The sequence below is a fragment of the Microtus oregoni genome, unplaced genomic scaffold, assembly GCF_018167655.1.
Source record: "Microtus oregoni isolate MIOR12 unplaced genomic scaffold, Mior012 000085F_ref0000168, whole genome shotgun sequence".
In the NCBI taxonomy this organism is placed as follows: Eukaryota; Metazoa; Chordata; class Mammalia; order Rodentia; family Cricetidae; genus Microtus; species Microtus oregoni.
In genome coordinates this window covers 3,745,243-3,758,750 of record NW_024544551.1, presented here as the reverse complement: position 1 = coordinate 3,758,750, position 13,508 = coordinate 3,745,243, and the positions used below count along the sequence as shown (strand labels likewise).

At 41.7% G+C, this 13,508-nt stretch overlaps 1 protein-coding gene across 3 annotated transcripts in view; it reads right to left on the bottom strand.

Annotated features, from left to right (window-relative positions):
* Window positions 1–13,508, bottom strand: part of LOC121441946 (synphilin-1) — a 138,616-nt gene that overhangs the window by 38,476 nt on the left and 86,632 nt on the right. For all 3 annotated transcript variants that reach the window (XM_041643360.1, XM_041643359.1, XM_041643361.1), the window contains exon 4: window positions 404–1,272. In XM_041643360.1, coding sequence (XP_041499294.1) covers window positions 404–1,272 — 869 coding nt within the window. The remainder of the gene's footprint in view (window positions 1–403; window positions 1,273–13,508) is intronic.

Sequence of the window (13,508 nt, the reverse complement as noted above, 5' to 3'; positions counted from 1 at the left end):
AGAAACGGAGGGAGGGCATTCGAAAGCAAAGGGGAAAAAAAAAAAAAGGCATCAACTCAACTGGCAAACAGTGCGGGGCTCTTTGTTTTGTTTTCCTTTTAGATTAAATGTCTTTATTTCAGCTGAGGTCAGGCGATGTTTAACTGTACCCACACTCTTCTGGAGCCATTTGTGTCCCCTGAATTAACCTCCTAATCTTGGCGTTTAGATATCACGCCTCTCAACTAAAGCAGCAAGATTTAGCAAGGAATCAAACAAAGGGGGTGAAAATGAACAAAACATTCTATAGGAAACGCTCAAAGAGCAAATAAAAAAGTTCACAGAAAAATGTGAAACAAACACTCCATCCTGTTAGGAGACGGAGTCTGTAGGTCAGACAGACAGACAGACAGACAGTACTCACCAAGAGCGATATCTGCCCTTCTCTCACAATGTTCAGTATGCTTCTTACTTTCTTCAGGTTCTCACTTCTTTCTTCTGCGCCTTGGGCATTGGTCCAGTTCATGCCATTGACCTGCTCTTCCGGTTTGGCCCCTGTTGCCGAGGACTGCAGGTGGAAGGCCCTGAGCTTGCAGTCTGGCCCTGCCTTCTCAATTTTTCGACTATGAGGATCACTAAAAGCCTTGTTCAGGAAGTCTTTACTGTGGTTCTCAGACTCATATGGAGGGGCGCATTTACCCAGAGCAGGTAAGCTCTCAGAGTCTTCTGTGCAGAGCTTGTGCTGGTCCCGGAGGACGGTCGACGCTTTCCTCAAGTGAGGACTTTTCACAGGAGAAAGAACACAAAATGGAGTCATGTTGGGTGTGGAGTTCTCAGAGCTTCCAATAGGACAGGCTTTACCAGAAAGGCCATTGATGGTTGTACACAAGCCCAAAATCCTTTTCTCTGAAGACACCTTAGTGAAGGGGGCCAGCTGTTGACTGGATTTAATGTAAGGCACGTCCAGAATCTCATCCATGTCAAGGTCATAATGCTCCAGCTCGCCCAGTGCCTGGCTGGGCTCGGAGCCCTTACCTGGCAACCCCCTGACTCCATCTCCAGTGCTGAGTTCCTCGGGCTGGGGGCTCTGGTCAGTCTCCCCGCCTTTCTGGTACTCTACTGTATTGTTCTTTTGGTCATCGTTTTCGTTGTTTTCTAGTGTCTCTGGCTGATGTTTCAGTGGAGACACGCGCTTCACTGGGCGGAACTTACTGTATACATCAGCGATTCCAGTGGGCTTTTGTGGGTTTGTAATGAGAGTTGAGACACCACAATTCCAGCTAGTGCTTGAAACTGTTTAAAAAAATAATAGAGGAGACTATTAAACTGGAATTCAAACAGAGTTTGGCCACGTAGGTAGACATAGCTCACTTAGGTTATGCTCACAGTAGGCCGCTTTATAAGGGGATAAAAATCATGACAGGACATATATCCATAAGATTAATGCTTCATACTTACCACTGAAAGTCAGAGAAAGACAAGAAAGTCATGACATAATGTCCCAGAACTAATTGATAACAGCAGAAAGTTAAAATCCTGACAGATATTTTATGATTGGGTGTTTCTGATACTATTTACATGTTTGCCACCACCCTAAAACAAAAACGAAAGAGAATAGGACTGGGCTTCTACACTAAGCCAGTGAGCCAGTGATATATGTACACACGTACACATGCAGAAGCTTGTACTTGCCTGTACACACATCTCTAATGTCTAAGACATCGGTGTGAAGGAATCATAGCTCATCTTCTACAAACTCAAATTGTGACCTACTATGTGACCTGACAGGTTTCCGTTAGGTGTTTAGGGACAGCAAGGAAAAGCATAAAAGGTGGTTAGGTACTCATCTGTTCACAGGAGAAAGGCCATGATGGAGCCAATATACCCTACACTGAGCATCCTAGATTAACATCGTGTAGGGCCATCTCGTGGTGCTTCTCAGCCTATGACACCACATAATGCATTTCCATTTGACAACAGGACACACTCTTTAGAGCAACACTGTTCTTTGTGTTGGGAAAGGGAGAAACCAGAAAAGGGGGGAGTCGTGAAGGGCAAAGAGGGAAGGCAGACTAGTACTCAACATTGTTTTTTAAATTTCTCTCATTTTTGTGCAGTTAAAGATTGCAGGCTGGCCTACCTTCAACTGGTTGAGATGGACAGTGAGGCAGTCAGGCACATTGGGAGAGAAAAGATAAAAACCACATTCTCTTCTAATAAATACAATACAAGCAAGATGCTTGGTAGCCTATCTTAGAGCGGACCGACAAAGCTGCAGTCTTGCGCCCACAGAAGGGCTCTATTCTCCTCTACTAGAAGGCAGATGGCAGCACTCTAGCAAGCTAGCAGGCTACTTTAGAGGTTTCTATTCTTCTACTGTTAGTTTGTATCATCGTCCATCAGGCAGGTAAAGCTTCCTTCCAACTACCCTCTAGCCTATGAAACAAAGCAGGTGGGAAGAATTTCATCTCAGAGTAAGCAAACGTGCCTGTCTTTGCTGTTGGGCACAGCCAAAGGGCGAGAGCCCCTGAGACAGCAGGCGTGTTCAGTCCTGTGACTTTTACAGTAACCTCTGGTAATGACTGCTTCTTACAGTGAAAGGGATCCCTCAATTCGTGCTACTAGCCGTTGTTCATACCGACATCTGTCCTAAAATCATGCAGGGAAGTTATGGAATCAAGCTAAGGGAGGAGTGAGTGGGCTTGCCCATCATAAAATCCCGAGTTCTGTCCCCCAAATGGTCAACAACTTGGATGAGGTTCAGAAGGTCTGTTTTGCACATTTCAACCTCAAGGCTTTTCCAATTTTCAGACTTTAGAAGCGAAGAAGACTCTGAAAGCTATGGGAGGAGAGCTGGTTTCTTCCCAGTGAGCGACATATATGTAAAGGACATATATGTAAAGGACACCCTGAAGGGAAGGAAGGCATCTCGATTGCCGTCTGCTTCTCTTACCCACACCATTTTGTGTCTAGAGTTCTGAGCCATACCCAGCGCTCAGCCTGGAGCAAACGACAGACAGACACAATATGTGAACTTGAATCTCACTCTGCACAATTCACTCAATCGTATAACACGCGTAAAGTGAATGCTTCTGAGGGATTTTCAGCTTAATTTCCCAGAGGGAAGTAAGTTCCCTTCATAAACCCGAAGGAGTGATAATCGCCGGGAAAAGCTAGAGTCTTTAAAGTCATTCATTAAATGTCAATATGGAAAGGCAAAGGCCAATTATTCTAATCAATTTCCTATAAATATAAAAATGTCTACCTTTTATATGTTCTTTTCTTCCTAAAAATATGAAGCTATGAAAAGCTATCATTTGCCAGAAATTTCTGCCAAGGCATTTTCTCTGCCTTAAGAACACACAGTGCCTGTTTCACACGAAGCAACAGGGAGACAGAGATCATGGAGCTTATAAGGTGTAAGTAGGCATTTGATTTTACTCACCAACGTTCCCCAAATCTATAAATATGGTGGGAAAACCTATTCAGAGATAGTGTGAAACACATGCTTATTGCTTGGCATGGTATCTGCTCATATTTTGTCACTTACCTTGATTTCTTTGGAGCTCTTAAAAATTGTGACTCTTAGAACGTTTTTAAAATATTTAAAGCACATGACTTAGTGGGTCAATGCAACGAGTGCCCTGTACTGATATATTTATGTATTATGTGAGGTCACAGGTTCAAAGGGCCACTCTTTTATGTTGGCTTTATTTACATATGAACTTTTTTCCAAGCGATACAGGGAAATGGGTACCATATGTTTCCCAGCTGTTTTGTTCTGACAGGAGCCATTAAGACCGCTCTATGTAAATGAATTCTGCCTGTGTTTTATGAAAACACTTCTTGCCCTTCTTTCCACAGAAAGGTCTAGAAACTGAAGAAGGAGTGTCAACATTTGGGAATGTTGTCTTTTTCCTCAGTCAAGCCTATGCTTGTTTTGTGGGCTTAGGATGAAATCCGGGCCTTCAAGCCTGTCTTGATTGCCAAGGGGGGAAAACCTGCTTATGAAAAATGAACTAATGGGTGTCACAAGAAAGTTCAAATTTTGTGTCACATCACGTATTTGGATGAGCAGAAATGCTGCAAACAAAAGACAAACACCCATTTCTTTCTCCTAAGCGGGGCAAATAAACACAGCATAAGAAACAGATTATTAACGGCAGGCAAGATTTTCCCTTTCAATTCTTTAAGGGTCCCACCAAATTTGCTTTATTGTTGTTTTGCTACAGAACCGTCATAACATTCTAGTCATCCGTGGAAACATGTTTCACACTAATGGGCTACTGGAAAGGTTTTTGAAGCTAGATTTCTTCGCTTGAAACCAGGCACAAATTGTTGACATGTGAACACAATTTAAATCCCTGAGAATTTTTATCTTAATCTTTACAAATTCGATGAGAACAGTATCTGTGTTTAATTTAGCTCTCTATCCTTCAAAATTCCCAGTAGATTGTTTACATAAGAAGGTTCTTAATGATGTTTTGCTTTTAGAGATGTTCATCTTTAACATCTTATTTATAACAGTAAATATGCCGATTGCACCTTCAATCTGTCTACCTGATGGAATCACAAAATTTTAAAATGATCAGTAATGAGATAGATGTTTATGATGCCAGTTTATAGGCAAAACAGTCTTCTAGAGTCTAGCTGGCATTTGGGATGCTCTGGGCATTAGCAAGAAGATTTCAGTCACCTCATAACTACCAAAAGCCAGCCATTTTCCCAGCAAGCAATAATGTCGATCTAGAATATGCAAGATTCGCTGAATGGCAGTGCATCTGAATCCAGGGGTCTGACTCTCTCCACCTCTGTCTGTTTCCACTCTCACCATTCCTGAAGCCCCCCTTACAATCCTCTTGATCCTGGCATGAACAACCATAGTGTCATTTATATAGTCTCTTAAGTCGTTCATTCCCCAAGGCATCGTCTGTCCCTCTATTTCCTTGATCCCTGCCCCACATTGCTCAGACAAAAATTTGTGGCTTTATCCCAAATCTCTCTTAAACCTGGCCCCTTTTCTGTACCCTTCCTGCACTAACTGGATTATACTAGGATCCTTTTTCATAACCATCACACACTGGGTTCCTTTCTCTCATTGGTCTCTCTAGGCTAGCTAAACCCTCTTGGGTAAGATTGAATTTGTCACCCAAAATTAGCTCCCAAACCTCAGGTGTCTCATACTTCCTAAAATGATATTGCCTCAGGTATACAATGAATATTCCTTACTGTCGGACACACCCTAGGATCCATGATAAACACCCTCATTTACAGTGTGAGAAAACTATTCAGTGGTCAGCCTTCTTCTTCCTTCTCATTTGCTTAAGGAATCTTAGTTTGGTGCTAGAATTTAATTCCTCTTCAAAATGTAGAATAGCCCTTAATAAACTGACTGCAGCCTTCAGGGTCAGTGGCTTTCATATGAATTAACTGGAGGGTTTCATGCTCATCACATTCCTTTCAATGATGACCTCATTTCAAGAAATATTGGTATTCTGTTTACAATATGACAGTTTCTTTCAAGAAACAAATATTCTTAGAAGTAAAGTACTTTAGAAATATTAAATAAATAAAAGCATACATTATATATATTTAAAGATAAAACAAAAAAGGGACTTTTGGATATAGCACATGATGTAAAATGTCCCTTAAGTTACAAGGTTTGAGGACACTGGCTTTTTTGTTCATAGCAAAATTCTTTAGCCTGGTCTGCAATGGTTCTTTCATTCACCTTATAATTTACCTTCTTCTCTCAGAATTCATGATTCCCAAAGCCCCGCCTTTCCGTTCTCCTCCTCTGTTAAATCCTATCTTTCTGGAAATGCTATGGCCATCTATCATTGTTCTTGCCTTTGGGCCTTTTCCTACGAATTCCTTGCTGCTGTCACTGCCAGCGACTCATGTTCATTACACGCGAGTCATCCAGTGTTGCTCCACTGAGCCCCTTCTTCTGACTCTCCCAGGAAACAGCTGGGAGAGTTTTTTAAAAAATGCTTTACGTCTCAGCTCCCTGGCAATACGTGAACACGCCTGCAGCAAGTCTGGATGTGCCATACCAACCTCACCTTCTCCTGAGGTCCCTCAAGGATACGGGTTCTTCAAGAAGCTACTTCTGCTTATGACCAGCTCATTGCCTAGCAAAGATCTTCAAAGGTGACCCAGCCTTTCTGTGAGTGAGTGAAGGGACCAAAAATTCCAAGTATAATAAACAAGTTTTGTTACAATGAGCCCATTTTTTTTTTCTAAACTGAGGTGAGCTAAGTTATTCAAGTGGCTTGGACAGTTAGAAGGCATGCCACATAGTGAGGTACTTTTAATGTCCTCTCTTAGGAAATTCTTGTCGGGGTGGTGGTGGTGCATGCCTTTAATCTCAGCACTTGGGAGATAGATAGAGGCAGGTGATCTGAGTTTGATGTCAGTCTAGTCTACTGAGTAAGTTCCAGGACAGCCAGGGCAACACAGAGAAACCCTGTCTCAAAAAATCCAAAAAAAATTCTTAATTTAAATTTCCTCATCTGGAAAATAACAAGGTTAGGCAATATTATTGCTAAGATCTGACCCTCCCTAAATATCTCTGATGATGTAGAATGTCTACAAATAACAGGGTTCTTGATTCTGACTCACAATGAAACACTATAATTCTTTTGGATTCATGCATTTTACCGGATCCTCACAAATTTATAATTATGAGGCTGAGACGATTGCTGACACATAATTCTCTGGCTCCTAGGCTTGATAAATTGTTTTCTTTAAGAAGATAATGGAACGTTTGCTGTTGCCATAGTAGACCCAACTTTTAAGACTAAACATCAATGTTGGCTCCTAAAATGCCCATTTATTTTACTTCTAAATATGGAGAGCTGTATTTATATTCCACATTAGAAACTTAGCATGAGACAGTGAGAAGAGAAAGAAAGGATTCTGTCAAGTTAAATGGATTCTATTTTCTGTGAGAAACAAACTGGTCAATTTAAGATGTGGAATTCTCCTCTGCATGCTGTGAATGTGTTTTGTTACTATTGGTTAATGAAGAAAGCTGTTTTGACCAATGGCATAGCAGAATAAAGCCAGGAGGGAAATCCAAACATAGAGATATATATAGAGGGTTAGGGAGACACCATATAGCTGCCGAAGGAGACAGACACCAGAATCTTACTGGTAGGCCACAGCCTCATGGTGATACACAGATTAATAGAAATGGGTTAATTCAATATGTGAGAGCTAGCTAGAAATATGCCTGAGTCATTGTCCAAGAAGTGTTGCAATTAATACAGTTTCTGTGTGATTATTCAGGTCTGGGCAGTCAGGAAACAGAAGAACAATGCCCATCTACAAATTTAATTTAAGTATATATACAACACACTACATATCCATAGCAGTCTATAAGAAATATACCCTACATGTTCTCCAGAATTCGATCTCTTTTATTTTAACCATTTTTTTTATAAATATAGGGTCTCATATATCCCAGGCTATCCTTGAACTTGCTATGTAGCCAAGGATAACCTTGTGCTTCTGATCCCCCCCTCACTTCTTGAATGCTGAGATGACGAGTCACCAAAAATGTTCAGTTGGTGCAGCGTTGGAGATCAAGCCCAAGGCTAGGTGCATACTAGGCAAGTCTAGTGCTGGCCTCCTCCGTTTCCTTTTATTCTCACTGCACTGGGAGGGCAATTATGAAAGAACGGGCTTGACAATGCTAAAGTCCTGAGCTTTGTTACCACTGGCCAAGTGACATCTGCAGTGGACCCGTGGAACACAAACACCTTAGGATCTCTAAGGACTGATGACAGATGGCTTCCATCTCCTGGTGTCCGTAGGAAGAAGGGGATGAGCCTGGATCTGAATGGGAAGTACAGGAGGAGTGACCTTTTGCACTGCCCTACAGGTTAGTCTGTAACCTGATCCAAGGGATGGCTGTTGAGGGAACTCTAGTTTTTGAGAATTGTGTCAGGACCTTATGCTGGGAAGAGTGATGTGTGTAAATGGAACACACACTTCTGGAATGTTCCTCTGGGGGTGCTTGCTCATCCTTTTCACTGATACCCCAGGCCCTTTATTGAGGGTATCCTGAGATTGAAGGGTAAGTATACACATGACTTTATTCTTATAAATACCCCATTCATCGATCTATTCACATGCTGTGAGGAAAATGTCATCGATTTGGGTCTTAAACCTCCTGTCTTTAAAAGGCCACTGACACCAAGCAGCTGTTATTGAACATGTCAGGTTCATGTTTTATTACTCCCAGCCCTGCCCGTAACTATGTAGACTTGCTCAGATAACTAACCAGTCGATCTCTGCCTGTTTCTTTGTTCTGTGAAAACTCACTGAAATATTCAAATCCTATAAACCTGGCTAGAAAAGATACATCTTTACCACAGAGGCATAGTCTGTCATGAAGTCAGACGCAGTATTTGGACAAGTTTAAATCCTGGGGCTTCAAAAGTACAGTTTACTCAGACTGGCAATTGGTAGGTCTGAAGAAAATACACGCTTTCAGAGCTAATCTGTCATGCAGAAAGTATGCTAGCCTTCATTGTGACATTAGCAAAACCTTGCGAGTGGATTAAGTTGGGGTTCATTCCAGGCCCATTCCCTAGGTTCCCTCTCGCCCCTCCTCCCTTCTCTCTTTCACTCTGGGATTGTGCAAAGAGACACAGCGAAAGGTCAATGAAAAGACTCATCAAGCTGAGACACACGGAAAAAGACAGCTGGGGAGTAGTAGCCCGAAAGCGCTTTCTGGATGTGCAGACACACACTAACCCCTTTTAACTGAAGGTGGCGACGTTTTACAGTGCTGATCTACTGCCAAGGACAAAGCACAGAGTTATGCTGCTCCTTAGGAAGAGAGCAGACAAGAAGCAAGGACAGACAGGGGCAGGAAATGGGTAAGGTTTTGTGTGTGTGTGTGTGTGTATGTGTGTGTGTGTGTGTGTGTTTGAAAAATACATACTTTCTACTTGCCATCTCCTCGAATGGCAGCTTATTTCATGTTTAAGTGTGACATGTGTATCTTCATGTAGGAATTAGCTATGTCAGTACACACTTCACAGACATTTGTGTAACAATGTGTACCATGTGTTTCCTGGATCCCACAAAACGGTACCTTCATTGGGATTTTCCTTCACTTAACACTTTAAAATGGCCAATACATCCACATCAGACTTTCTGTATTTCTGACCACAGGAGAGTTCATGATTTCATCGGAGATTTTTCATAACATGTCTCAAAGATGGATGGGCAGTTTTTATGGATTCTCACTCGAAAACAAATGAGGACTCGGGGAATTTTAAGCATTGTGTGGAAAATCATGAAGCATTCTGATTTCTCAATCAGGAAGAAGGTTGCCTGATTCTAGCTTTCCATAGCACCAGAGGACTACTCTGTCAAAACTAAAACCACTCCCTAAACAGACAATTTACCGTCTCTCTATTTGGGTCACATGTCGGTCATGGAATCCCAGCAACCAGTGGCAAGGACAGATGGAGCCACTTCAGATTCCCTTTAACTAAAATCTCAACATGAGCTCTTCCTGAATTCGGTCACTCCTCGAGTATCAAACTACAAAGTTAAGGGAAGAAAGTTTAGGAAAGAGTTTTAATAATAACTTGTCTAAACGACAGTCGAGCAGATTTTTTCCGTCTTGTTTATAATTGGCAGTGTCAAGTCTAAATTTGGATTTATCTGATCGCTGAGACTCCTGGCTAAAGCTGTCAATCTCCTTTGAATATAATCAAGAGGTGCATGAACAGGACAAAGGATGCATAGTCAGAGTGGTCGGTCACAGACTGAGTGCTAAGGTCTTCTTACCAGACCCATTTATTCAGCAAGCATTTGCTAAGTGTCCTCTGTGCACACAATTCTCTTTTCCTGGCAGGGGAGACTGAAATAGATACAACCTTGTCTAGACAATAATACAAGAGCACATACAGACAAAAATATGATGGAAGTCAACGTGCTTTTATGGAAACAAGTCAGCATGAGGGTGTACATGACGGAGAAAACCTGTCTAGGAGGCAATTCTTAAATCCAAGGAGAAACAGCCAAGCATATGTGAATTTAAAGAAGTAAGAGAGAAAGGGCAATTCAGTGACAATCTGGGGAGAATGTAGCACATGAGGAAAGATCTAAAGCAGCAGAGACGCTGACAGAGAGAGCCACAGGGACGGGCTGGAGATGAAGACAAGGAAGGCTATTTGGGGCCCATACACAGCCACTTTTGTGAGGGCACTAATCCCATTCATGGGGGCTCCACCCTCACGACCTAACAGTCTCCCCTGAGGGTCCGCCTATATGCAATATCATCTTGGGGATTTCTAATATGCAAATTTTATAGGAGCACAAATATTCATTCTAACTCACAGGCATGTCCAATTCTTTGACACACCAGACCTTTTTAAAATGTCACAACCCCCTCACCATGTTTTAAGTCAGTTGATGATTTTGTGTTGACCTGCATTTGTTGCTGCCATCCACTGCACTCAGCCCAGGCGGACACTCCTGGGAGCCCAAAGACATTCTCGGAGCATAGAGGACCCACAATGTAGAGATGGAATGAATGAGGCATGAGTGAGCAAGAAAATTCCACCTTCAGCAACACAGCAAATTGTCTGGTAAGTCAAGAGCTATTTAATGAGGTACATACCCAGTGTGTGTGTGTGTGTGTGTGTGTGTGTGTGTATGTGTGGTGTGTGTATGTGTGGTGTGTTTGTGTGTGATCCTCTAAAAACCATGTCTAAGTTGATTCAAGAATTCCTCTTGAAATTCAGTGATTCAGTTAATACAGATACTGAGTAGATTGTTGAAAAGGAAGCTGGAGATTAAGAGTTGCAGGTAGAGAGTATCAGAAACCATCTGAGCAATCAAGGAGACCTAGAGGCAGGAAGGAGAGAGGGTGTTCCTACTGAATATTTAGCTCACTTGACTGCTGATGGTCAAACAGAGAAAGACATGTAAAGGAGAATAAGGGGCTCTCAACGAGTTAGGAAGGAAATCAAGAGGGAGGCAGCAGTGGCCAATAGACTCAAATACTCCCCTGAGGCTAAAAAATAAGTGTCAATGGATTTTATGAGATGGAAGTGGTGGTGGTTTCTAGCAGGGCAGCAAATATTGTAGATGCTTAGGGCAAATGGAAGCAGAGAACTAGAGGTGCAGCTTTTTATAACTCTTTGAAGTCAGTTGATTTCAACGGCTGTTGGCACTGCAGAATGAGTTCAAGGCCAGCTTACACACTTAGTTAGACTTGGTCTCAAAACATAAAGGAAAAGCAGGGCTGGGACTAAAACTCAGTGGTGGACCAAGTACCTAGCAAGTGACACGCTCTCCATTCACTCCTGAGTACTGCTAACTACTACCCCACACTCGTGCACACAAAAGAATGGGAGAAGAAAGAAAGGCTCTTTAGACAGTTCAGGAGGAGAGCAAAATACAGGGAGCTAGGAAACAATACGGTTGGTTGTGGTAGGTGCTGGTATAACCTAGACCTTCACTGTCTCTTTCAGAAGCTTTTGGTTGTGAAAATCTTAAAAGATAGTTGTTGGCACATGTCTAAATGACAATAATTTTTAAGCATAATAATAATAATAATAACAATAATAATAAACAAAGCATTATGAAATAAACCCATCTATTTAATGGTATTTATTCTATAAGGATGCTAAAAAATCGTTATATATGTGGCTCAGTATATATTTCTACTGGATATTACTGGTCTAGGGAGTCAGTTAAAGGAACCCAAGGGATTCCTTTAGCGGTGAAGGGGAAAGGAAGGGCAGTCCCTGTGAAGGAGCCTAAGACACTGAATGATTGATGTGGCTGGAAAGCCAAAGGCAGGGGGAGTGGTACTAGAAAAGCTTGCTGGACCAGTAGCAAATCACTCTTTGTCTTTCATGGCGACAGAAACATTTCCCGCTGCACAGCTTCATGACCATCTTTGGACACCATTACTTGAATTTTAAGCTTGGAGAGACACAGCAGATAATAAATTTTTGAGGAGATTGTTGTGTTTCATTAAGGACAACAGGTTGGATTCCCAGTGACTTAGGTCAAAGTGTATTAAACTTGAATGTGCATAAATAAATAAACAGCCTGGGACCAAGCTTGGAAACTGTAGGTTCAGAATCTGGGTCTGCATTAAGACTTGAGAGTGCACAGACTCAGGACCGGTGATGCTGCCAACATTGGTGTTGGTTCTGTACCACACTGATGGAGTAAGGCTTGAGAGCCTACACAGGCTCAGGACTGAGTGATGCTGCAAACACTTGGGTTGAGCACAGGGAGAAGGTCTAGCTGCAGAAGATCCTTCAACTCTGGGATTCTAGGATTCTAATACCTGAATATGTCTTGGAGGCCTGAATCTCCTCCCCCATTCTCTCCCTCTCCCGCCCCTCTCTCTCAGAAGCAGCTCCACTTATACAGGAACATTCTGTGGCCCACTCTCACAATGTTGGCCTGCATGCGAACTCTGTAGTAATGAAAAACGCATCAGCTGACATTGTTTGTATTACAATTGCAGGCACAAAAAGAGTCTCAGGGAAAAACCTGAAAAGATACAATTGTTTCAGTGGCAAGGTAATTATAGTTTTGTTTAAGTTACCATGTTTTAAAATAACAGATTATAACATCTTTAGAATTATACTATTGTTCAAGAAAGATACAAAGTCTCACTGTGAAGCCCAAGGTGACTTTGAACTCAAGATCCTCCTACCTCTCCCTCCCGTGTCCCTGAGATTATAAGCATGCAATATCATATTGGGCTAAAACAACTGTTTGAGGCAAAGAACACACTTATCTGCACATGAAATTTCAATGTTGCTGAGATCTTTTAAATATTTTAGATGTATCATATTAAAGTATGAATTTTCCATTTTAAGATTTATTTTTATTATTAAAATTATGTGTATGCTTGTGTGTCTGTGGGGAGGGTATATGCATAAGAGTCAAGTTGTCTACAGACGCCAGAGGAGGGCAAATTCCTTGGCGCTGCAGTCACACACCACTCTGAGTAGCCTAAGGTGGGTGGGTGCTGGGCACGAACTTAGGTCATCTGCAAGAACAGTCCTTGCTCTTAACCATGGAGCCATTGCTCCAGCCCCCAAAGCAATCTTTTTCTTTCTTTCTTTTTTTGACTGAGAGCTTGGAAAATTTGTTTCCCTCTTCTTTTCTTTGGAGTACATTTTATGTTACATCATGGGAAATGGATTAATGTGCATGCTTTTTTTTAAAAAAACTATACTAAAACTGCCCAGCTAACTTTTACTTTCATGTTTGTGGCATTAAAGCTTAATACAAATTGAAATCAGGAGGTTTATATATTTAGCAACATTAACTATGTCACAACAATGTCTACGGGACACATTTGATGCCAATTTATTATTTTAGGTGATGGCTAAAATCCTTGTAAATCTTCAAACAGCGTGGAAGCGTTTGTTTTCATAGCTTCAGAGTTTGTCACAAAGTTTGAAGGAACAGGGTCTAAAAATACAGCAAATTGACAATGCTTTGAAATACATACAAATGACTTTTTA